This window comes from Ascaphus truei, chromosome 15 (assembly GCF_040206685.1).
Source record: "Ascaphus truei isolate aAscTru1 chromosome 15, aAscTru1.hap1, whole genome shotgun sequence".
NCBI classification, from domain to species: Eukaryota; Metazoa; Chordata; class Amphibia; order Anura; family Ascaphidae; genus Ascaphus; species Ascaphus truei.
Genome location: NC_134497.1, coordinates 9,018,630 through 9,043,454, shown reverse-complemented (window position 1 = coordinate 9,043,454; position 24,825 = coordinate 9,018,630). Strand labels below are relative to the sequence as shown.

The window sequence follows — 24,825 nt, the reverse complement described above, 5'->3', positions numbered from 1 at the left end:
TGTGAGTAAGTACTACTTCATGCTGGTGTGTGGGCGGCTCAGAGGTAAGTGTGAGGAAGTACTACTTCATGCTGGTGTGTGGGAGGCTCAGAGGTAAGTGTGAGTAAGTACTTCTTCATGCTGGTGTGTGGGAGGCTCAGAGGTAAGTGTGAGGAAGTACTACTTCATGCTGGTGTGTGAGAGGCTCAGAGGTAAGTGTGAGTAAGTACTACTTCATGCTGGTGTGTGGGAGGCTCAGAGGTAAGTGTGAGGAAGAACTTCTTCATGGTAAGGGTGGGAGGCTCAGAGGTAGGTGTGAGGAAGTACTTCTTCATGCTGGAGGCTCAGAGGTAAGTGTGAGGAAGTACTTATTTATGGTAAGAGTGGTGGAGTTATGGAATAGTTTTCCAACAGAGGTGGTAAAGGCTAATAAAGCAAGGGGACACAAAAATGCTTGGGATAAACACCAGGCTACCCTAAATATAAAACAATCCAAAGGATCTTATAGGGGCCAAGCTTTCACAGCAGATAGGAGAACGGGCAGACCTTGGGAGGTGGCAGCTCACATTGTGTTAGGAGTGCAGTAACAATCACCCTCACTACAGAGTCTTGTTTTAGTTCTCGAAGAGGTGTGCCCTTGGGATTTGCTATCATCAAACTAATAAGGAAGTGTTCTGCCAGATTTCCCAGCAGTGTTTAAAGTGCTGCAGTAATCACTGCGGGTTGAAGCCCGGGCTGAGTTCACAGAATCCATGTGATCTAGTCAATCCCATCATTAGATTCCCACACCCATCCCAGTGCACAGCAATGTCTTGACACCAGAACTGGTAGAGCTAGATGGGCAAGAAGCTCTGTGGTATGTGCTTTGCTGCTGGAACAGGTGTACTGAGCAGACTGAGAGCCCCACAATCCCACCTGGAAACAGGATGAATGGATACGTGGTGATGAACAGGTTACCAGAGAGATACGTGAGTCTATGGGACTTCCAAGCCTCTGGCTCAGATCAATTGAGCTTTCAAGCTGGGGAGTTTTTCCATATCCTGGACAAGACAGAAGACTGGTGGTTGGCCAAGAAGCTGAATGTGAGTGGGATTGGAGCTGAAAAAGGATATGTGCCTTATAAGTACCTGGCAGAGGAGGGGACGGTGGAAGTGCAGCCGTAAGTAACATAGTAACAGTGTATATAACACCCCCAATGTTGAAGGGCATGTGTCATATTGGGGTTTACGTATCAATGCATAGAAATGTTTAGGTAGACACATGGTCTTTTTAATGATATATTATTGTTAATTGCCTTTCTTACATCTGATCAAGATCACTTCCCTTCCGACCCAGCAACAAGGGTTGTTCCCCAAAGAAAACTGAGATAATGATGGACAGAGATGCAGAAATTGATAGTTAAAAGGTTAATATCTGCATCCCTTTACCACTCTTCACTGACACTCAATCGGATGCACACATGTGCAGGGTATTGTGCTAAGGTGCAGGGTATTGTGATAAGGTGCAGGGTATTGTGTTAAGGTGCAGGGTATTATGATAAGGTGTAGGGTATTGGGATAAGGTGCAGGGTATTGGGATAAGTTGCAGGGTATTGGGATAAGGTGCAGGGTATTGTGATAAGGTGCAGGGTATTGGGATAAGATGCAGGATATTTGGATAAGGTGCAGGGTATTGTGATAAGGTGCAGGGTATTGTGATAAGGTGCAGGGTATTGGGATAAGGTGCAAAATGATGATGTCTCTAATATAATAAAATTTAACATCAACATTTGTCCTGCTACATAAATCACATAGTATGAAATAAGCCACTCTGGTGATGAATGGGTTAATTAAAAGCAGACTTTGGAAAGTTATGGGATACTTATCAACCCAAAGAAAAGTGTCTGTACAGTTTGTCACAACCCAAAGAAAAGTGTCTTATGTCACAACACTCCAGCTTTGGCTCAGGGCTGATTTGTTGTGCTTCTTATATCTGGGACAGATTGTTAAACTGAGAAGTTTCCACCCCTTAGACCTGCTGCTGGGATATGCCATCCAAATAATAGGGGGAAAAAACAGAGAAAGAATTTGATTAACCCAAATATAATGTTTGGGGCACGTAACTCCGGTTGTTCACACATCAGGAGCTGATTCACATCAGGCAAAAACTGCAGCAAGTACTGGGATACGTTGATGACATTCCCTCACTTTGCTGCGGTTTTGCTCCAGGGTACAGAGTTTTTTCCCTTTTTTTTTGCCCACTATAAATTACATACATGGTTAGAACATGACCTGAGATTTAATCAGATGGCTCCACTCTGCAGGAAGAAGGTGGGACCTCCAGTTTTAAAAGATTTCAGAGCTTTTACAGGCCGTCTCCTAGACTTTGGAGTCTCTTATCTCTGTTTTCCCCAGGACGCCTTTCCCCTTTATTTTCCAGTAATTGCTGCAGATTTAACGTTATCCGTGTATTAAAGTGAAAGCTCCCAGGTCCGGGACACTGTGTGCATCTTTACAGTGTCTGCTTGGCCAGTAATTACCCTACCGAGACATCTAAATACTCTGAGCAGGGACAAACCCAGGGACTCCAAGGGGCCAGTGATTTGTTAACCTTTTATTTGCAAAGTCACATTGGCAGCCATATTTATGAGACTCCACACACAAAAAAACATGATATGAACATTTCTGACTTTTCCCTACGTGCTTAAGATGAAAGAGGGGAAGTAAAATAACAGGAAAAGGTTCATCCTGTCACCGGGTTACATAGTAGTTGGTTACACCCTATTTCCTAATGCTTTCTTCAGCCTAGATTGCTAGCTCTTCTGCCCATGAATCCCTTCTTGCCACTGTGTGACTGAGGTGAGTGCCAGGTCTCACCTGAGGCAGCAGTCCCACTTGTGCACAATGTAATACAGTATAAGAATGTAATAACATGATAGCATATTCTTGTGCTTGAGTTGCTGGTCTCTGAAGTGGTTAAGGGCAATGAAATGAGAAATGAGATTGTAAGCTCCTCCGCACGTCCTATGCTTTATTATTAAGATCTGACATCATCCTGTGTTCCCCATCTCTGCAGTTGGTTTTTCGGGGAGCTATCCCGCACTGAAGCTGTTGATCTCCTGGTTACAGAGGAGAATGAGACCGGATCCTTCCTGATCCGTGTGAGTGAAAAGCAGGGGTTCCCATACGCCCTCTCGGGTAAGACATAGGCTGGATTCCCCCAAGCAGAGTATTAATAACTATATTTCATATAACGCTTTGAGTCCCATTGCGAGAAAAGTACTTGACAATTACAATATAGCGTGAAGTACACCGCACTGTCATAGAAGTTTAAAGACACAGTTCCAGACCAGATTAGGAAGAGGAGATAAAGTGAGTTGACCAAGGTCACAAGAAACTGGTTTGAACCAGGCTCCTGGGCATCAAAGTCAGTGTCATTGTTTTCAGAGTCAGAGCCTTTACTCACCGAGCCTTTACTCACAACACCTCTACTCACCGAGCCTTTACTCACTGAGCCGTTACTCACAGAGCCTTTACTCACAACACCTCTACTCAGTGAGCCTTTACTCACTGAGCCTTTACTCACACCTCTACTCACAGAGCCTTTACTCACTGAGCCGTTACTCACAGAGCCTTTACTCACAACACCTCTACTCACTGAGCCTTTACTCACTGAGCCTTTACTCACTGAGCCTTTACTCACTGAGCCTTTACTCACTGAGCCTTTACTCACTGAGCCTTTACTTACTGAGCCTTTACTCACTGAGCCTTTACACACCGAGCCCTTACTTACCAAGCCTTTACTCACAGAGCCTTTACTCACTGAGCCTTTACTCACAACACCTCTACTCACCGAGCTTTTACTCACTGAGCCTTTACTCACTGAGCCGTTACTCACAGAGCCTTTACTCACAGAGCCTTTACTCACTGAGCCTTTACTCACTGAGCCTTTACTCACTGAGCCTTTACACACCGAGCCCTTACTTATCAAGCCTTTACTCACAGAGCCTTTACTCACCGAGCCTTTACTCACAACACCTCTACTCACCGAGCCTTTACTCACCGAGCCTTTACTCACCGAGCCTTTACTCACTGAGCCTTTACTCACTGAGCCTTTACTCACTGAGCCTTTACTCACCGAGCCTTTACTCACTGAGCCTTTACTCACCGAGCCTTTACTCACAACACCTCTACTCACTGAGCCTTTACTCACCGAGCCTTTACTCACCGAGCCTTTACTCACCGAGCCTTTACTCACAACACCTCTACTCCCGAGCCTTTACTCACTGAGCCTCTACTCCCGAGCCTTTACTCACCGAGCCTTTACTCACAGAGCCTTTACTCACGGAGCCGTTCCTTCAGCCCAGTCGGGTTTAAGGATGATTCTGGCCTATTCTGTAAATTCCTAGTAGAGATTGGCACCGTTGTTTTGCCCAAATATGTGTCAAGTTGTCAAGGATTCAAATAAATGGAATAGAACTACAAGAAGTTGATGACTATGTCTACCTTTGCCGGCAAATAACAATGGATTGGAACCTTTTTTTTTTTCAACTTCAAGATTTTTATTGGGTTTCACAACAGGTACACTATGCCACATCCCATAATAAAACAATTTGAAACCCCCCGAGGTTTACCCTTTTCGCTCTCACAATCAAGGGTAAGATCACTCAAAAGCAGTAAGGGACTTACAACATGCACTCACAGGACTAGACAAACCTGACTCACCTGACCAAAGACTGGACAACAGAGGGAAAAAACCACAAGGAGGGAGAAGGAGGGGGGGTAGGTGGGGAGGGAATGGACTGCCACCGTGTTCTTCGGTAGTGGAAGGTCTGCTTTTGGTCCGTGCTGCGCCCTTCTTTGAGACACCTGGCGACTCCTCCTCTTGGTTCTGGTTTTAATAGTCGAGGGGATCCTACCTGTTACGTGCCTATGTTATAGTATGTTCCGCTCCGTCACCAGAGAACGCACTTGTACTTATTATTGCAAAATTGCGCTGGCATCTACCCCGGGGATGTCGGATTGGGTAAGCCATGGCTCCCACACTTTTAAGAAATTTCGGCCAGAGTCGTTGACCCAGCTAGTCAACTGTTCCATCTGGCAAACTTGCCATAATCTGTTTCGGATTTTGGGGATGACTGGTGGATCTTGCTGTATCCACACTGCTGCGATCTCGCACCTAGTGGCTGTGGCCATATGTGCCACCAATTTGTGTGCCGATTTTGGCAGCCCCCGGGCCCGCCTGCCCAGTAAGAACAGCCACGGGTCCAGGGGAACCTCTAAATCGAGGATACTTTGTGCCCAAGCTCTAATGCTCTCCCAAATCGGGAGTATCTTCGGGCAGGACCACAGCATGTGGACTAGGTCTGCTGATTCCCCGCACTTTTTTGGGCAGAGCGGGGAATACCCGCCGACGAATTTAGACAGGCGTAATGGGGTGTGATACCAGCGCATCATGACTTTATATGCGTTCTCTTTTAACGTTGAGCAGATGGAGCTTTTGGCCGCCGCCTGTAAGATCCACTCCCAGTCTCTGTCCTCTAAAGTCTCCCCTAGGTCTGTCTCCCATTTAGTCATGTAGTTCAGTTTGTCGGCGTCAGGTCCACTTGGACAGATCACTTCCCGGTATAATCTAGAGGTAAGTCCCCGTGTGTCCGTTGCTCTGGAACACAGCTGCTCAAAATTGGTCCTAGCTGGTCTAATTGGAAATTTGTTATAGAATGCTCTTATCTGAAGGTAGCGGAATAATTCAGTGTTTGGAAGGCCTTTTTCTGATTTGACGTGTTCGAATGTTTTAATATACTGAGGCCCCTTCAGATTCATTAACCGCTTATATCCCGACTGTATCCAAATTTTAAAGTGCCGCTCTCCGGCCATCCCCGGGGCGAAATCTGGGTTATCAAAGAGCGGGGTCATTAAGGAGTGTTTAGTCGTTAACTTATGTTTGAATTTGGAACTCCTCCACACCGCCAGAGAGTTCACCATGGTCCGTAACAACATCCCCGCTGTGTTATCGCATCGTTTTGGCAGCCAAATTAAGTTTTGCAACTCAACTGGAGCACAGCAGGTTTTCTCCAGCGCCACCCATCTCCGCAGGGACGGGTCAAGGTGCCACTGGACAATCTGACCCAATCTTGCTGCTTTGTAATATGCCAACAAGCAAGGTACCGCCAGTCCCCCTCTACTCGTGGGTCTAGTCAGTATGCTCTTAGCAATTCGTGGACTCTTCTTGTGCCATATGAATTTCATGATCTTTGACTGTAAGGCGAGGATGTCTGCCCGCACCAATGGTATTGGTAGGGCCTGGAACAGGTAAAGCACCCTTGGCAGGAGATTCATCTTAATGCTATGAATTCGTCCAAACCAAGAAATTCCAAACCCCGCCCACACTCGCAGATCCTCTCTTAGAGCTTGGAATAATTTGGGGTAGTTTGCTTTGTATAATGAGTCGTATGTCTTTGTAATTTGGATACCTAGGTATTTGATAGAGGAGGCCTGCCATTTAAAATTGAAATTTAGTTCGATTAGTTTCTCCATTGGACGTGGGAGGCTAATATTTAGGGCTTCAGATTTTGTCTGGTTAATTTTGAACCCGGAGATGAGGCTGAACGCACCCAGAATCTCAAAGACATTGGGCAGGGAAGTGAGCGGCCTTGATAGGGTCAGGATCACATCATCAGCGTAAAATGCCACTTTATGGGATTGGTCCCCTACGTCTATCCCTGTTATATCTGGGCTTAGGCGGATATGGGCCGCCAGGGGTTCTATACATAATGCAAACAGCAGAGGGGACAGGGGGCACCCCTGTCGCGTCCCGCTACAGATGTTAAATTGCTCCGATGGGAAGCCCTGGTGGCGCACCCTAGCTGTGGGGCCTTTATACAGGGCTAAGATGGCTTCTAGGAGGCGTCCCTCGAAACCGAATGCTCCTAGTACTGCCCTCAGATAGGACCAATCGATCCTATCGAAGGCCTTCTCAGCATCCAGACTCAACAGCATAGACGGGATATTCTTTTTATTGGCCAGATCGATCAAATCTATGATCCGTCTTGTGTTGTCTGCCGCCTGCCTTCCTCCAATAAATCCCACCTGATCCGGGTGGATTAGCCCTGGCAGGACAATGCCCACCCTGTTAGCTATGAGTTTAGAAAATATTTTCACATCGGAATTAATCAGGGATATGGGCCGATAGCTCTTACAGTCCACCGGGTCCTTACCTGGCTTGTGGATCAGGGAGATTGAGGCCTGGAGCATCTGGGATGGAAAGGAGCCTCCTGCTAGAATTTCGTTAAATAATTTTAGAAGCTGTGGCGCTAGTATTTTAAGGATTTTTTTGTAATATAAATTTGAAAAACCATCTGGTCCCGGAGCTTTGGCTGGTTTAAGGGCCTTTATAACCTCTGATAATTCTTCAAATGTAAAGTCGACCTGTAATGCCTCCCTTTCTGCCCTGCTCAATTTGGGAAGGCGTGCCTCTTTTAGGAACTTCTGGGTTTTTTCTCCTATTTTCTGTGTGTGGCTGACCTTATCTCCGTCATAGAGAACTTCATAGAAATTTTTAAATTCGGCGACAATTCTTCTAGGGTCGGAGGTGAGGTCCCCCCCCTTGGTGCGGATTGAGGAGATACTATAATTAGGGAGTTTGTTACGTAATTTATTGGCAAGTAAGGTATCTGGCTTGTTGGCTTTGTCGTAGAACTTACGCTTGGACCATGCCAACTCCCTCTCGGCTCTGGAGTTTAGCAACAAATTGAGTCTAGTTTTAATGTCAGAGAGTTCCTTTAGGGTAGCGCCCTGTTTATTGAGACTATGAAGTGCGGAAAGGTGTGCTAGTCTCTCTCGCAAATCTTTTATCTGGGACTCCTTAGCTCTTTTGGATTGTGCTGCTAAATTCATTAGAAGTCCCCTCATGGTCGCCTTATGGGCCTCCCAAAGAGTAGAGTGGGAAGATATGCTCCCTGTATTGATTTCGAAATATTCCTTAATTTTATCTCCTATCGCCCGCTCCGATGTTGGATTTTTTAACAGCAGCTCGTTTAATTTCCAGTTCGCCCCCAGTCTGTCCAGCAGCCGCAGAGCACATCGCAGCTCAATTGGTGCGTGGTCCGACCATGAAATATCATGGATCCCAGAATGGGAGACCATGGAGACCGCTTTGTTAGAGACCAGGAAGTAATCTATCCTACTGTATCTGTTATGGGGGTGTGAGTAGAAAGTGTATGCCCTTTCCGAGGGGTGATGTTCCCTCCAAATGTCAATTAACTGGCAATCACGGAGCCCTTGATGTATAGTTAGTACGTCTTGTTTCTGTGGTAAGTTAGTCCCCGTGCATCTGTCCAAGTCTGGGTCTAGGGTGCGGTTCATGTCTCCTGCCAGGAATATACAACCTATTGCCACCTTGTGTAGTTTATCAAAAAATGATGTGAAGAATTGCGGTGTCTGTTCGCAGGGGGCATAGATTGAGCTTAAAGTGACCTCTTGGTTGTTAATTGTGCCCGTAACGATAACATAGCGTCCATCCAAATCTTTTTATGTTTTAACTACCTGGAAGGGCACTCTGCGGTGGATTAGTATTGCCACTCCTCTTTTCTTAACTTTCGCAGAGGACATAAACATTGTCCTATAGTGCCTGTCCAGGTAGTTGGGGTGATTCGACTTGGAGAAGTGTGTCTCCTGAACAAACACTATATCCGCTTTTTTGCGAACATAGTCCCTGAAGGCAATTCTGCGCTTTATTGGGTTGTTGAATCCCTTGACATTATGGGAAATAAAGATCAAATCGTTACTCATCCTTGACTTGGACTGGACCTGCAGCAGGGGGCGGTGGAGGTGTGTGTTTCGCCAGGAACCGAGACTGAGGAAGAGCCGTCTCCGACCTGTAGCACTCACGCTGATCTTTGGATGGTGGGTCCTGTGGGTTGGGGGGAAACAATAGGGAAACATGGGGAAAGACACACATAGAACAAAAAACAATTAGTGTCCTCCGAGCTGTGGCCCTGCCACCTTGGCTCAGATTCCATTGCCTTTGGGGGCTGGGCACCTGCCACTGGGCCCTCTCCGATGTTATCTCACTTCGTGAACCCCCTCCCTCCCAAAGGACTTCGCTGGGATAACCCCTTCCCAGCCCCTGGCCCATGCGGATCCCTCAGCTCCCGCCCCGCTCCAAAACCAAAAACTTGCACAATACCTATATAACTTATAACTTATTACTCCTGGGTTTATCGCTAACCCCAGTATTAAGTGCTACCGCTTGCGTCCTTGCCCTTTATTTCCATAACTGGACGGGTGGCCTCTTTATCTTCCACCTCTCTTAGAGAACGTTCTTTGGTGTACTATCTCTCCCTTCTAGTTTCTCTTCGGACTCCCTTCCCTGACGAGCTCTCTTCTGACCTTTTCCATTTCCCTGTGTCTCATTCCCCTCTAATCCTTTTCATAACCTACCCCGGCCTCATTTACTTGCTATTGCCCTCTAAATACTTCCTCTCCCTTCTTCCCTCTGGTATAACCACTTGTTCTTACCATCCTCCCTCCCGTCCCTCCTCTCTTCTGCTACTCCACTTGCTTCTTCCATCTGTCTCCTTCCTATTTCCATCACTTCCCTTCTGCCTTCCTCTTGCCCCACCCCGCTTACTCTCTTACCTCTTCCACCCTCTCTGCCTCCCCCAGGCTATATCTGCCTTCTTATATGCTGCACCTACTTTACCCTTATTCTATCCTGCCTTCCGCCGCTGATCTTAACTTCCCTCCCTTATAGCCCTGTGTGGGACTCCTTTCCCCCCCCTCTTAGGCCTTCCACCCTTGGATACCCTCCCGGGGTATGTCCACTGGGCCTTCTTCGCTCCGGCGGTGTGTCGCTTGCAACTGCTGCTGCCCCTGCAGTTGCGGCGCTTGGGACCGGCGAAAATTGAAAATCCCGCCAGGCCGGGTCGCCCGCGTGACGCTCGTCGCCGCCTCCTGACGTCCTTAGGGTCTTTCTGCCTCCTCCAAGATGGCCGCCCACGCACTTCCTCTACTGGCGCCCGGACATCCGGCCTCCGCCATTTTGGGAGCGTCGTTAGTCCAGGACGGCTGTGTTCGCGCTCTCCTCCAGGTTGATGGTGGTTTCCTGCTCCTGCGTTCCAAGCTGGGTTTTTCTCTCACCTCGTGGTTGCCTCCATCTTTGGACCTCCTGTTTCCCTCGTCCAGGTGAGTACAGCGTCTTTTACAGGTGGGAAAACGAGGATTTTTGCCCCTCCAGCGGGAACCTTAAATCAAGCTCGATCTTGCTGAAATGTAAGCGGGCTTAAGTCCGTAGCGGTATAACAGGGAACTTAAAACTGATAACTGGGAAACTTAATACCCAAACACTGAGGATTATTTAGAGAGACTTTGCCTTGTTGCACCTCATCTTTTATTCCGTGGAGACCGGGGCGCTTGTCCCGCTGTTGCCCAGCTGGGGCCCGGGATCTCCTCTTCTTCCACCGGCGCTGGCGGGGTCCCCTTGAGGCCTAATTTCTGGAGGAACACCTCTCCCTCCCCAATCTCCTTCATGTGAAAGGCCCGTCCATTTTTGCTGGTGGACAATCCAAAAGGGAAAGTCCAACGGTATCGGACGTTGTTGTCCCTCAGCACTTTTGTGATTGGGAGCAGGGCCCTGCGTCGCAGCAAGGTTAGGGGGGATAAGTCCTGGAAGATGAGCAATTTTGCTCCTTCGAATTCTATTGTAGGGGTAGCGCGGGTCTTTTGGAGGATGGCCTCCCTAGTCTTGTAAAAGTGCAGCCGCGCTATGATATCCCGCGGTTGATCTGACTGTGTCGGCCTCGTTCTCAGGGCTCTATGGCAGCGATCCATCTCCAGTCTTTCCCTGGGGGTATCCGGCAGCAATTCCCCCATCCATCTCAGGACGAATTCCTCGCAATCCCCCACTTCTTCAGGGACCCCCCGTATCCTTATATTATTGCGACGCTCCCGATTTTCTGCGTCTTCCTGCTTCTCTTTCAGGTCATTAATTTGGATCTGCATCTCTGTTGTTTTTTTTGCATTGCGTTTGGTTGCGGTGGTAACAATGTCCAGTTGGGTCTCAACTCGACCTGTGCGCTCTCCCAGGCTACTGATTTCCCTCCCCTGCTCTTTAATTTCTGCTTGCAAGAGGGGTTTGAGGTCGGTATATAAACGATTGAAATCGCCCAGCCTAACTGGCCTGTCTTCAGCGTTCTCGCCGTCCTCCTTCTCTCCCTCCCGTTCCGAATCAGAGCCCTGATTTGAATTCGGCGCCATTATGGCCTCCGCCGCGCTGCTCCTTGTGCTGTTAAAATATAGCGGGAGCCCCTTTGATTTCGGCAGTTTGGCTGCCCGTTTTGACATCCTGGTAGTTTAGTAGAGTTATAGTAGTTAAATTCTAGCAGTTCAGTATGGAGTAAAGGTATTTTATTTCTTTATATTATGAGCGGGGCATGGAGCACTGGAATCATGCATCCATACTCTCTGCCATCGCGCATGCGCCTCCGGATTGGAACCTTTTTATTGAAATCAATAGGAGAATTAAGAAAATATTTCAAGGGAACCTTCAATGGTGCCTCAAGAAGAAAGTTTTTGACCAGTATTTTATGCCCATGCTCACATAGGAATATGAAACTTAGACTCTAAATGCAAAGATAATTTAGAAGCTTCAGACAACACAAAGACAAAGACAACACAAAAAAGTATGGACAAATTAATGCTGGGTATTACCCAAAGAGACAGGAAAGTAATAAATGGGTTTGGAACCAAACAAAAGTCTGTGACATCACATAAGGGAAGAAATGAAAATGGCCGTGGGCTGGACACATCGCAACAAGAAATGACCATCGTTGAACAAAGATGGTATTCTACTGGATTCCAAGAGAGATTAAAAGACCAAGATGAAGACCAAAAGTAAGATGAGAGGATGAAATCAGAAAATGTGTTGGAGCACTGTGGAGAAAGGCATGCAACCGCGGTACCTGGAATATTCTTGGGGAGGCTTCCTCCAGCAGTGGATCTACAGGGGCTGAAGATGACGATGATTATACATATAAATGTATAGTGTATATATTCAGGTGCACTCCTCATGTCTCGGTAGTAAGATACATTGTGAACCAAACTAAATCAATCAGCTATCACAGGGTGCAGAGGTCAGCGCTGACATCTTACTACTCAGCTGACTGTTGGAGATTACACCAGGTGCACTTTAAGGGGTCAGTCCCTCCTAAGACCAACGTGTACAGTACTAATGACAGTGACATGTTTAAGGGTTCAGTCCCTCCTAGAACCAAAGTTTGATGCATTTTGTACTCAAATGTAACACCTGTAAGTATTTTAAATAATATTTTACATTTAGTTGGTTACACATGATGAGCTGAGACTTCAGAGGGTTTGATTTCCTCTGGCTAGAAATAAATAAATAAAACATTAAAAGGACACACTTACTCAGAGCAACTAAGTTAATGTAGCTTCATTTGAGTGTAAGAGTGGCACTGATGGAAAAATGGTATTCATGTATGTCTATTGTAAAATTGTATTGTATGTCTTTATTTATATAGCGCCAATAATGTACATAGCGCTTCACAGCAGTAATACACGTGACAATCATATAAATAACAAATAACCCAAGTAACACATCATGGGAATAAGTGCTTGAGACATAAACATAACATTTAGGAAGAGGAGTCCCTGCTCAGAGGAGCTTACAATCTAATTGGTAGGTAGCAAGAACGTACAAAGACAGTAGGAGGGCACTTTGGTAAGTGCGTCTGCAGGGGGCCAAGCTTTATGTATCATGTGTATAGTATCAGCCACGGTGCGACTCATATGCTTCTTTAAGCAAGAGTGTCTTAAGGTGTGTCTTAAAGGAGGATAGAAAAGGTGCTAGTCGGGTATTGAGGGGAAGGGCATTCCAGAGGTGCGGGGCAGTCAGCGAAAAAGGTTTAAGGCGGGAGAGGGCTTTAGATACAAAGGGGGTAGAGAGAAGATTTATTTGAGCAGAACGCAAGAGTCGGGATGGTGCATAGCGAGAAAATCCAATACAACGTTGTCAGTACGTGTATGAGCGGCCCCTGTCCATGGGGACTCGAATAAATGACAGTCGTACTGCAAAAGCTCCTGGCGCCCGTTATTCTACCACCTTGCTGCCCCATTGCCCAGCCGCCTGAATCCCGCCCCTGAGTCACGGTAATCCACGTGGAGTAGCCATATAATACACCCCGATGTAATCTCCCTAGAAGCCGGGCAGGGAGGGTTGCACAACATTTTGCAAACCATGTGGGATTGCACCTTTAATAATTGGAGGTATAACGCCGGTTCTGTCCTCTCGTCTTTCTCAGTGTGCAATCAGGACTCCGTGAAACACTTCAAGATCCTACAGAACAGCCGTGGAGAGTTTTACCTGAGCAGCATCTCTGCGTTCTCTGAACTGCAGCAGCTCATTGAATACTACAAGGGGATGCCAGTATCAGCAGGACTGACCCTCACCACTCCGTGCATCAAGGTGAGAGGGGACAACCCTACCCGGCCAGGTATCAATGGGATTAGGAAGTAACTCTGAGGGTGAAGCAGTAATGGTCTACAGGGCAGGAAGAGGGTAATGACGCGATGCTCTGCAGGGGCTACAGGAAGAGGGTAATGGAGTGATGCTCTGCAGGGGCTACAGGAAGAGGGTAATGTAGCAAATGTAACCTTTCTTGCCCGGCTCTTTAGGAGTTTAGTCTATGTACATGGCAGTGCTCATTCGTGGCGAGCTTTATCAGGGTCCTGGATTCATGTCGGCTGGGCGTTGGCAAGCAACAACGTCGGAAACCAACAGAACAGATCCCGCGCTCCTGCCAATTGGGGCTAGAATATACTAGTGACCTGTTTTCATTTAGAACCTAAGTCTGTGTGACAAAGGAGTCATTTGGTGGCATCTTTTGCAACCACAGGTAGACTCCGTTTAGCAGGTACCTACTCTGAATATATGTAATTCCTTAATGTCCTATGAACAAAACTGTGTGAGATATGTGAAAATGCCCTGAAAGGGTTAAATAAATGAAGCCTGTGCCTTTGTGATTTAGTGCAATTAAAAGCTGGCCAAAGCCGGTATCAGCGTTCCCTTATAATAAAGGTGAACTGTGAGTGCACAAATACCCTAGTGTGAAATATTAAAACTTGCACAGATCATGTTTTGGTCAAAAGATGCAACCAAATTAATCCTTTGTTACACAGACTTAGGTTCTAAATGTAAACAGGTCACTAGTATATTTTATCCCCAATTGTTAGGAGCGCGGGGTCTGTTCTTTTGTTTTCCATCTATGTAAGGCCAACCCTTTTACCAGCAGCACACTACTAAAGGGAGGCGTGTGGTATTATGTACAGTCTATACACAAAGTAGTATAACCTTCAATGGGTTTGTTCCAACTGTTGCTTCCCTAGAGTAGTCTGTCACTTAATGCCACTAGCAAGCTACTGCTACTTGTTACTGGGTTCACCTTTTGTGATGTACTCCCTCCATATTGGGTCCGTGCCTCTGGGACTTCCTTGAGTTCCTCTTGGGCTACCCTCATTAATATATTCCAGGGATCGCCATCCCACTTCACTGGCCTGCTAACCTTCTCTATAGCACTCTGGTGCTGAGGCAACAGGGGTATCCATTAGCCACCGACTACACCTCCTTAACTCAGGATCCATGTCTGTACAGTATGCTCTCGGATGCTGATATCTCTTGGAGTCCCATAGGGGCTGCCCCAGGTCTCCCCCTGTAGGAACCTGTACTCTTTGTTGCATTGACACACAGACCTTATCTACTGGGTCAATTCCCTAACTCAAAAAGTAATAACCAGGGGTCTGTACTAACTATCACTGAGCAGAGGAGGGTGTGGGTTAGGATTCTGCCTAGTCACCCAGCCCTAGGTGATGGGAAAGGGGCATTACTCTGTGTGGGCCCACACTGTTGACCCCTTAAGACTCTTGTAATCCGAACGAGGAGTTACACAATGTTCTGCAGGGCTACAGGCAGTAAGAGGGTAATAGTGTGATGTTCTGCAGGGCTACAGGCAGGAAGAGGGTAATAGTGAGATGTTCTGCAGGGCTACAGGCAGGAAGAGGGTAATAGTGATGTTCTGCAGGGCTACAGGCAGGAAGAGGGTAATAGTGTGATGTTCTGCAGGCTACAGGCAGGAAGAGGGTAATAGTGTGATGTTCTGCAGGCTACAGACAGGAAGAGGGTAATAGTGTGATGTTCTGCAGGGCTACAGGCAGGAAGAGGGTAATAGTGATGTTCTGCAGGGCTACAGGCAGGAAGAGGGTAATAGTGTGATGTTCTGCAGGCTACAGGCAGGAAGAGGGTAATAGTGTGATGTTCTGCGGGGCTACAGGCAAGAAGAGGGTAATAGTGTGATGTTCTGCAGGCTACAGGCAGGAAGAGGGTAATAGTGTGATGTTCTGCAGGCTACAGGCAGGAAGAGGGTAATAGTGTGATGTTCTGCAGGCTACAGGCAGGAAGAGGGTAATAGTGTGATGTTCTGCAGGCTACAGGCAGGAAGAGGGTAATAGTGTGATGTTCTGCAGGGCTACAGGCAGGAAGAGGGTAATAGTGTGATGTTCTGCAGGGCTACAGGCAGGAAGAGGGTAATAGTGTGATGTTCTGCAGGCTACAGGCAGGAAGAGGGTAATAGTGTGATGTTCTGCAGGGCTACAGGCAGGAAGAGGGTAATAGTGAGATGTTCTGCAGGCTACAGGCAGGAAGAGGGTAATAGTGTGATGTTCTGCAGGCTACAGGCAGGAAGAGGGTAATAGTGTGATGTTCTGCAGGGCTACAGGCAGGAAGAGGGTAATAGTGTGATGTTCTGCAGGCTACAGACAGGAAGAGGGTAATAGTGTGATGTTCTGCAGGGCTACAGGCAGGAAGAGGGTAATAGTGCGATGTTCTGCAGGGCTACAGGCAGGAAGAGGGTAATAGTGTGATGTTCTGCAGGGCTACAGGCAGGAAGAGGGTAATAGTGCGATGTTCTGCAGGGCTACAGGCAGGAAGAGGGTAATAGTGTGATGTTCTGCAGGCTACAGACAGGAAGAGGGTAATAGTGAGATGTTCTGCAGGCTACAGACAGGAAGAGGGTAATAGTGTGATGTTCTGCAGGGCTACAGGCAGGAAGAGGGTAATAGTGTGATGTTCTGCAGGGCTACAGGCAGGAAGAGGGTAATAGTGTGATGTTCTGCAGGCTACAGACAGGAAGAGGGTAATAGTGTGATGTTCTGCAGGGCTACAGGCAGGAAGAGGGTAATAGTGTGATGTTCTGCAGGCTACAGGCAGGAAGAGGGTAATAGTGTGATGTTCTGCAGGGCTACAGACAGGAAGAGGGTAATAGTGTGATGTTCTGCAGGGCTACAGGCAGGAAGAGGGTAATAGTGTGATGTTCTGCAGGCTACAGGCAGGAAGAGGGTAATAGTGTGATGTTCTGCAGGCTACAGGCAGGAAGAGGGTAATAGTGTGATGTTCTGCAGGGCTACAGGCAGGAAGAGGGTAATAGTGAGATGTTCTGCAGGGCTACAGGCAGGAAGAGGGTAATAGTGAGATGTTCTGCAGGGCTACAGGCAGGAAGAGGGTAATAGTGTGATGTTCTGCAGGCTACAGACAGGAAGAGGGTAATAGTGTGATGTTCTGCAGGGCTACAGGCAGGAAGAGGGTAATAGTGAGATGTTCTGCAGGGCTACAGGCAGGAAGAGGGTAATGGAGTGATGTTCTGCAGGGCTACAGGCAGGAAGAGGGTAATAGTGTGATGTTCTGCAGGCTACAGACAGGAAGAGGGTAATAGTGTGATGTTCTGCAGGCTACAGGCAGGAAGAGGGTAATAGTGTGATGTTCTGCAGGCTACAGGCAGGAAGAGGGTAATAGTGTGATGTTCTGCAGGGCTACAGACAGGAAGAGGGTAATAGTGTGATGTTCTGCAGGCTACAGACAGGAAGAGGGTAATAGTGTGATGTTCTGCAGGCTACAGGCAGGAAGAGGGTAATAGTGTGATGTTCTGCAGGCTACAGACAGGAAGAGGGTAATAGTGTGATGTTCTGCAGGGCTACAGGCAGGAAGAGGGTAATAGTGAGATGTTCTGCAGGCTACAGACAGGAAGAGGGTAATAGTGTGATGTTCTGCAGGGCTACAGGCAGGAAGAGGGTAATAGTGTGATGTTCTGCAGGGCTACAGACAGGAAGAGGGTAATAGTGTGATGTTCTGCAGGGCTACAGACAGGAAGAGGGTAATAGTGTGATGTTCTGCAGGCTACAGGCAGGAAGAGGGTAATAGTGAGATGTTCTGCAGGGCTACAGACAGGAAGAGGGTAATAGTGTGATGTTCTGCAGGGCTACAGGCAGGAAGAGGGTAATAGAGTGATGTTCTGCAGGCTACAGACAGGAAGAGGGTAATAGTGTGATGTTCTGCAGGCTACAGACAGGAAGAGGGTAATAGTGTGATGTTCTGCAGGCTACAGGCAGGAAGAGGGTAATAGTGTGATGTTCTGCAGGGCTACAGACAGGAAGAGGGTAATAGTGTGATGTTCTGCAGGGCTACAGACAGGAAGAGGGTAATAGTGTGATGTTCTGCAGGGCTACAGACAGGAAGAGGGTAATAGTGTGATGTTCTGCAGGCTACAGGCAGGAAGAGGGTAATAGAGTGATGTTCTGCAGGCTACAGGCAGGAAGAGGGTAATAGTGTGATGTTCTGCAGGCTACAGGCAGGAAGAGGGTAATAGTGTGATGTTCTGCAGGCTACAGGCAGGAAGAGGGTAATAGTGAGATGTTCTGCAGGGCTACAGGCAGGAAGAGGGTAATAGTGAGATGTTCTGCAGGGCTACAGGCAGGAAGAGGGTAATAGTGTGATGTTCTGCAGGCTACAGACAGGAAGAGGGTAATAGTGTGATGTTCTGCAGGCTACAGGCAGGAAGAGGGTAATAGTGTGATGTTCTGCAGGGCTACAGGCAGGAAGAGGGTAATAGTGTGATGTTCTGCAGGCTACAGGCAGGAAGAGGGTAATAGTGTGATGTTCTGCAGGCTACAGGCAGGAAGAGGGTAATAGTGTGATGTTCTGCAGGCTACAGACAGGAAGAGGGTAATAGTGAGATGTTCTGCAGGGCTACAGGCAGGAAGAGGGTAATAGTGAGATGTTCTGCAGGCTACAGGCAGGAAGAGGGTAATAGTGTGATGTTCTGCAGGGCTACAGACAGGAAGAGGGTAATAGTGCGATGTTCTGCAGGGCTACAGGCAGGAAGAGGGTAATAGTGCGATGTTCTGCAGGGCTACAGACAGGAAGAGGGTAATAGTGTGATGTTCTGCAGGCTACAGACAGGAAGAGGGTAATAGTGAGATGTTCTGCAGGGCTACAGACAGGAAGAGGGTAATAGTGTGATGTTCTGCAGGGCTACAGGCAGGAAGAGGGTAATAGTGTGATGTTCTGCAGGGCTACAGACAGGAAGAGGGTAATAGTGTGATGTTCTGCAGGGCTACAGACAGGAAGAGGGTAATAGTGTGATGTTCTGCAGGGCTACAGACAGGAAGAGGGTAATAGTGTGATGTTCTGCAGGGCTACAGACAGGAAGAGGGTAATAGTGTGATGTTCTGCAGGGCTACAGACAGGAAGAGGGTAATAGTGTGATGTTCTGCAGGGCTACAGACAGGAAGAGGGTAATAGTGTGATGTTCTGCAGGGCTACAGACAGGAAGAGGGTAATAGTGTGATGTTCTGCAGGCTACAGGCAGGAAGAGGGTAATAGTGTGATGTTCTGCAGGCTACAGGCAGGAAGAGGGTAATAGTGCGATGTTCTGCAGGCTACAGGCAGGAAGAGGGTAATAGTGCGATGTTCTGCAGGGCTACAGACAGGAAGAGGGTAATAGTGTGATGTTCTGCAGGGCTACAGACAGGAAGAGGGTAATAGTGCGATGTTCTGCAGGCTACAGGCAGGAAGAGGGTAATAGTGTGATGTTCTGCAGGGCTACAGGCAGGAAGAGGGTAATAGTGTGATGTTCTGCAGACTACAGGCAGGAAGAGGGTAATAGTGTGATGTTCTGCAGGGCTACAGGCAGGAAGAGGGTAATAGTGTGATGTTCTGCAGACTACAGGCAGGAAGAGGGTAATAGTGTGATGTTCTGCAGGCTACAGACAGGAAGAGGGTAATAGTGTGATGTTCTGCAGGCTACAGGCAGGAAGAGGGTAATAGTGAGATGTTCTGCAGGCTACAGGCAGGAAGAGGGTAATAGTGTGATGTTCTGCAGGCTACAGGCAGGAAGAGGGTAATAGTGTGATGTTCTGCAGGGCTACAGGCAGGAAGAGGGTAATAGTGAGATGTTCTGCAGGGCTACAGGCAGGAAGAGGGTAATAGTGTGATGTTCTGCAGGGCTACAGACAGGAAGAGGGTAATAGTGTGATGTTCTGCAGGCTACAGGCAGGAAGAGGGTAATAGTGAGATGTTCTGCAGGCTACAGGCAGGAAGAGGGTAATAGTGTGATGTTCTGCAGGCTACAGGCAGGAAGAGGGTAATAGTGAGATGTTCTGCAGGCTACAGGCAGGAAGAGGGTAATAGTGTGATGTTCTGCAGGCTACAGGCAGGAAGAGGGTAATAGTGTGATGTTCTGCAGGCTACAGACAGGAAGAGGGTAATAGTGTGATGTTCTGCAGGCTACAGGCAGGAAGAGGGTAATAGTGAGATGTTCTGCAGGCTACAGGCAGGAAGAGGGTAATAGTGTGATGTTCTGCAGGCTACAGGCAGTAAGAGGGTAATAGTGTGATGTTCTGCAGGGCTACAGGCAGGAAGAGGGTAATAGTGTGATGTTCTGCAGACTACAGGCAGGAAGAGGGTAATAGTGTGATGTTCTGCAGGCTACAGGCAGGAAGAGGGTAATAGTGTGATGTTCTGCAGACTACAGGCAGGAAGAGGGTAATAGTGTGATGTTCTGCAGGCTACAGGCAGGAAGAGGGTAATAGTGTGATGTTCTGCAGGCTACAGACAGGAAGAGGGTAATAGTGTGATGTTCTGCAGGCTACAGGCAGGAAGAGGGTAATAGTGAGATGTTCTGCAGGCTACAGGCAGGAAGAGGGTAATAGTGTGATGTTCTGCAGGCTACAGGCAGTAAGAGGGTAATAGAGTGATGTTCTGCAGGGCTACAGGCAGGAAGAGGGTAATAGTGTGATGTTCTGCAGGCTACAGGCAGGAAGAAGGTAATAGAGTGATGTTCTGCAGGGCTACAGGCAGGAAGAGGGTAATAGTGTGATGTTCTGCAGACTACAGGCAGGAAGAGGGTAATAGTGTGATGTTCTGCAGGCTACAGGCAGGAAGAGGGTAATAGTGTGATGTTCTGCAGACTACAGGCAGGAAGAGGGTAATAGTGTGATGTTCTGCAGGCTACAGGCAGGAAGAGGGTAATATTGTGATGTTCTGCAGGCTACAGACAGGAAGAGGGTAATAGTGTGATGTTCTGCAGGGCTACAGGCAGGAAGAGGGTAATAGTGAGATGTTCTGCAGGCTACAGGCAGGAAGAGGGTAATAGTGTGATGTTCTGCAGGCTACAGGCAGTAAGAGGGTAATAGTGTGATGTTCTGCAGGGCTACAGGCAGGAAGAGGGTAATAGTGAGATGTTCTGCAGGGCTACAGACAGGAAGAGGGTAATAGTGTGATGTTCTGCAGGCTACAGACAGGAAGAGGGTAATAGTGTGATGTTCTGCAGGCTACAGGCAGGAAGAGGGTAATAGTGAGATGTTCTGCAGGCTACAGGCAGGAAGAGGGTAATAGTGTGATGTTCTGCAGGCTACAGGCAGGAAGAGGGTAATAGTGTGATGTTCTGCAGGGCTACAGGCAGGAAGAGGGTAATAGTGAGATGTTCTGCAGGGCTACAGGCAGGAAGAGGGTAATAGTGTGATGTTCTGCAGGGCTACAGACAGGAAGAGGGTAATAGTGTGATGTTCTGCAGGGCTACAGGCAGGAAGAGGGTAATAGTGAGATGTTCTGCAGGGCTACAGGCAGGAAGAAGGTAATAGAGTGATGTTCTGCAGGCTACAGGCAGGAAGAGGGTAATGGAGTGATGTTCTGCAGGGCTACAGGCAGGAAGAGGGTAATAGTGTGATGTTCTGCAGGGCTACAGGCAGGAAGAGGGTAATAGTGAGATGTTCTGCAGGGCTACAGGCAGGAAGAGGGTAATAGTGTGATGTTCTGCAGGCTACAGGCAGTAAGAGGGTAATAGTGTGATGTTCTGCAGGCTACAGGCAGGAAGAGGGTAATAGTGTGATGTTCTGCAGGCTACAGGCAGTAAGAGGGTAATAGTGTGATGTTCTGCAGGCTACAGGCAGGAAGAGGGTAATAGTGTGATGTTCTGCAGGCTACAGGCAGGAAGAGGGTAATAGTGTAATGTTCTGCAGGGCTACAGGCAGGAAGAGGGTAATAGTGAGATGTTCTGCAGGTTACAGGCAGGAAGAGGGTAATAGAGCAATGCTCTGTCGAATTTGAGATCGGAAGATGTTATTGGAGCAATGCTTTGCCGCCCTCTGGACCGAGAGGGGTAATTGCAGTGGTACTAGAAGGTAACAGAACACACGTTTGTTTTTATGGGTCAGCATAAGCCGACAATATGTGACCTGCGACCCCTGCACCTGGACGAGTGGGAGAGGCCCAGAGAGGAGTTCACCCTGGTCAAGAAACTGGGAGAAGGGAACTTTGGAGAGGTGTATGAGGGATTCTGGACGGGACGATTCCGGGTGCAGGTGGCCGTAAAAACCATACAACGAGGTGAGGCTGCGATGTGACGGGAGAGAAGGGGTTAATAGCAGGGTGATCCAATGAGGAAGGAATGAGAAGGGACCTGAAACTGGAGGAATGCGCAGGGCTGAGGGTCAGTGCTGTGTTACCAATTTCTAACAAATTATAATACTTCCTGGTAATGAACCAGTGAAAACATGATGGACATTAACGCTGCAGACCAAGCAATATCCTACATGTGTGTTTTTTAATAAATCAGGTCTGTACTATGAGAAAATACTTGTAGCATAAAAAAAAGCACTCTGAATTACATTTGTAATGTATTATAATGTAACAAGCATTTTTTGTTTCTATAGCAACCATTTACAAAGTCACATCCCCTTCCTCTTCTGAAACAGGCTCTGGCACACCCCTTTTTGAACCCTACCCTCTCTCTAGCAGCGCGCCAATTGTATCTAGTGATTGCCTTGTCACATGATCTTCCCAACAGAACTTTGCATCTTGGGTCCTGTTCTGCTTCACTGACAGCCATTTAGTGAACCCCCCCGAGTCGAACCTTCGCCAATCAATCACAGGAGAACGGATCGATCGGCAACTTAGCTAATTACTTATCATTGTGGGGATTGTATTGATGCACATATTAAAGGGAAAATAATATTTAAAAGAAAATGGCAGCTTGGACTGCTGCTTTAAGTCAGTTGAAAATACAGCATGGTAGTGAATACACAGACAGCCACATAAACTAGTTACAGTATATGGGAGTGTAGCACTGTCATGCGCTCAGGCAAGCCGCTGGATAGATACAACACCTATGGTGTGCTTAGCTGTAGGGGAACACAAAGCGGAGCATGGAGGGGACTGCTATGGAAGTCGGGACTCAGGGCAGTCAGCTTACCCCTGTCAGCTCATCCGTCTTGGGTCTCGTTGCTCCGTAGCTTCAGTTCCTGTAGAGTAGTTACAGTATATATATATATATACAGGAGAATGTACATTCAAGTTGATGGACAAATATACTGTTGTCAGTAGTTCATATACCATCAAGACTTTTGGTTAAAAATAATTCTTTGTTCATGCCACTACCATGGTGTACAAAATATTCTGGTATGTTGGAGATAGTAATGAACCAGAATCAGAACGTTTCGGAAATGTGCTTTAAATATTTAATGGGGGAGAAAAATTAAACTCCAGTATCCGACTGGTACCCTCTCTCTCCACCTTTAAGACCCATCTTAAAGCATACCTCTTTAACAAAGCATATGAGTAGCTCCGTGGCTGATACTATATATCTCATACAACGTCTTTGGCCCCTTGCAGACACACTTACCAGAACACCTTCCTCCTGTCTCTGTACATTCTTCCTTATTACCACTTAGATTGTAAGCTCTTCGGGGAAGGGACTCCATTTTCCTTTAGTTACTTTTGTCTCAAGTGCTGCTGTGAAGCGCTATGTACATGGATGGCGCTATATAAATCAAGATACATATATATATATATATATATATATATATATATACATGATACATAATACATAAAGCTTGGCCCCCTGCAGAAGCACTTACCAAAATGCCCTCCTGTACGTTCTCCTACATACCAATTAGATTGTAAGCTCCTCGGAGCTCCTCTTCCTAAATGTTACGTTTATGTCTGAAGCACTTATTCCCATGACCTGTTATTTGTATTATTTGTTATTTATATGATTACCACGTGTATTACTGCTGTTAAGCGCTATGTACATTAATGGCGCTATACAAATAAAGACATACAATACAATACATACAATAGACATACCTATATAGATATATTTTGCAAGACTCTTAAATGGTGCATTTAAAGCATTTGCCACAAGATGGCAGCACCTGCACAAACAACACTGTGGGAGTTGTATCATATGCAAATAGTAGATATATATTTGATATAATATTTGATATTTTCAAGGTAAGGAATGCTCTGCATATGCTGTTTAACTCTTTCAAAGGCCTGCAACACATTGCAGAAATACTCAGTAGTTCTTAAGCAGGGGTAAGTAAAGGCGTAATGCTCTGCAGAATTTTTGAGTACGTGAGTTATAGTGCAACGCTGTTTTCTAGCAGTGGATCATTTGGGGAGCAGTGCTGTTCAGGTCTCTAGCGGCGGTGTGGTTAGGGTAACAAACGAGAGGTAATACTGGACATGTACGTGTATACCGGTATTACCTCTCTGGACATAGTGACCTGACCGGCTTGGGGGGCTGTGGGATTTCCTCGAGCAGGGGGAGAGCAGGACTATTACTAGGGGACCGAGTAGCTTCCTCCATCCTGATTGGCTGCTGCTGGGTAATCAGGAGGAGGTGTCATGGGGGGGGGGGAGTAGGAGAAGAGGAAACATCATGGAGCGAAGAGACAGAGGTGAGAGGTGTGTATGTGTGTCTCACCTTTCACTATTGTGTCCAGTATTTTTGGAGAAGCCACCTGGCACCCCTAGCTGTGGTTAAGGGGCAATGCTATGCACATTACAGCCCCTCTCGGTATAAGTAACACTTTGGTTTATCTCTGTGTTTGACCTTGGAGGGGATTTTGGAGCCCAGGGTCACTGTTCCTTTGTTCCTCCAATTCCTCGTTCAGATGTAACCAGGCAGGAAACCTTTAAGAAGGAGACCACCATCCTGAAAACTATCCGCCACAGGAACCTGCTGTCTCTCTACGCCGTGTGCTCTGTGGGAGATCCGTATTTCATCATCACGGAGCTCATGTGCAAGGGAGACCTGCTCAGCTTACTGCAAGGTGAGGGCGCGGGGAGCTGCGGGTGTGCAGAGTGGGGAGCTGCGGGTGTGCAGAGCGGGGAGCTGCGGGTGTGCAGAGCGGGGAGCTGCGGGTGTGCAGAACGGGGAGCTGCGGGTGTGCAGAGCGGGGAGCTGCGGGTGTGCAGAGCGGGGAGCTGCGGGTGTGCAGAATGGGGAGCTGGGGGAGCTGCGGGTGTGCAGAACGGGGAGCTGAGGGTGTGCAGAGCGGGGAGCTGCGGGTGTGCAGAGCGGGGAGCTGCGGGTGTGCAGAGCGGGGAGCTGGTGGAGCTGCGGGTGTGCAGAGCGTGGAGCAGCGGGTGTGCAGAGCGGGGAGCTGTGGGTGTGCAGAGCGGGGAGCTGCGGGTGTGCAGAGCGGGGAGCTGCGGGTATGCAGAGCGGGGAGCTGGTGG

At 47.7% G+C, this 24,825-nt stretch overlaps 1 protein-coding gene across 2 annotated transcripts in view; it reads left to right on the top strand.

Annotated features, from left to right (window-relative positions):
* The first annotated feature begins 331 nt into the window (after positions 1–331).
* The window catches only part of PTK6 (protein tyrosine kinase 6), a 30,174-nt gene continuing 5,680 nt past the window's right edge, over positions 332–24,825 (top strand). The window contains exons 1-5 of one of the 2 annotated variants that reach the window (XM_075571509.1): positions 333–1,138; positions 3,034–3,155; positions 13,277–13,440; positions 21,516–21,687; positions 24,258–24,416. In XM_075571509.1, the coding sequence (XP_075427624.1) occupies positions 906–1,138; positions 3,034–3,155; positions 13,277–13,440; positions 21,516–21,687; positions 24,258–24,416 (850 nt within the window). In that variant the 5' untranslated portion in view covers positions 333–905. Of the gene's footprint in view, positions 1,139–3,033; positions 3,156–13,276; positions 13,441–21,515; positions 21,688–24,257; positions 24,417–24,825 lie in introns of both variants that reach the window. The other variant, XM_075571511.1, reaches the window with a different exon arrangement.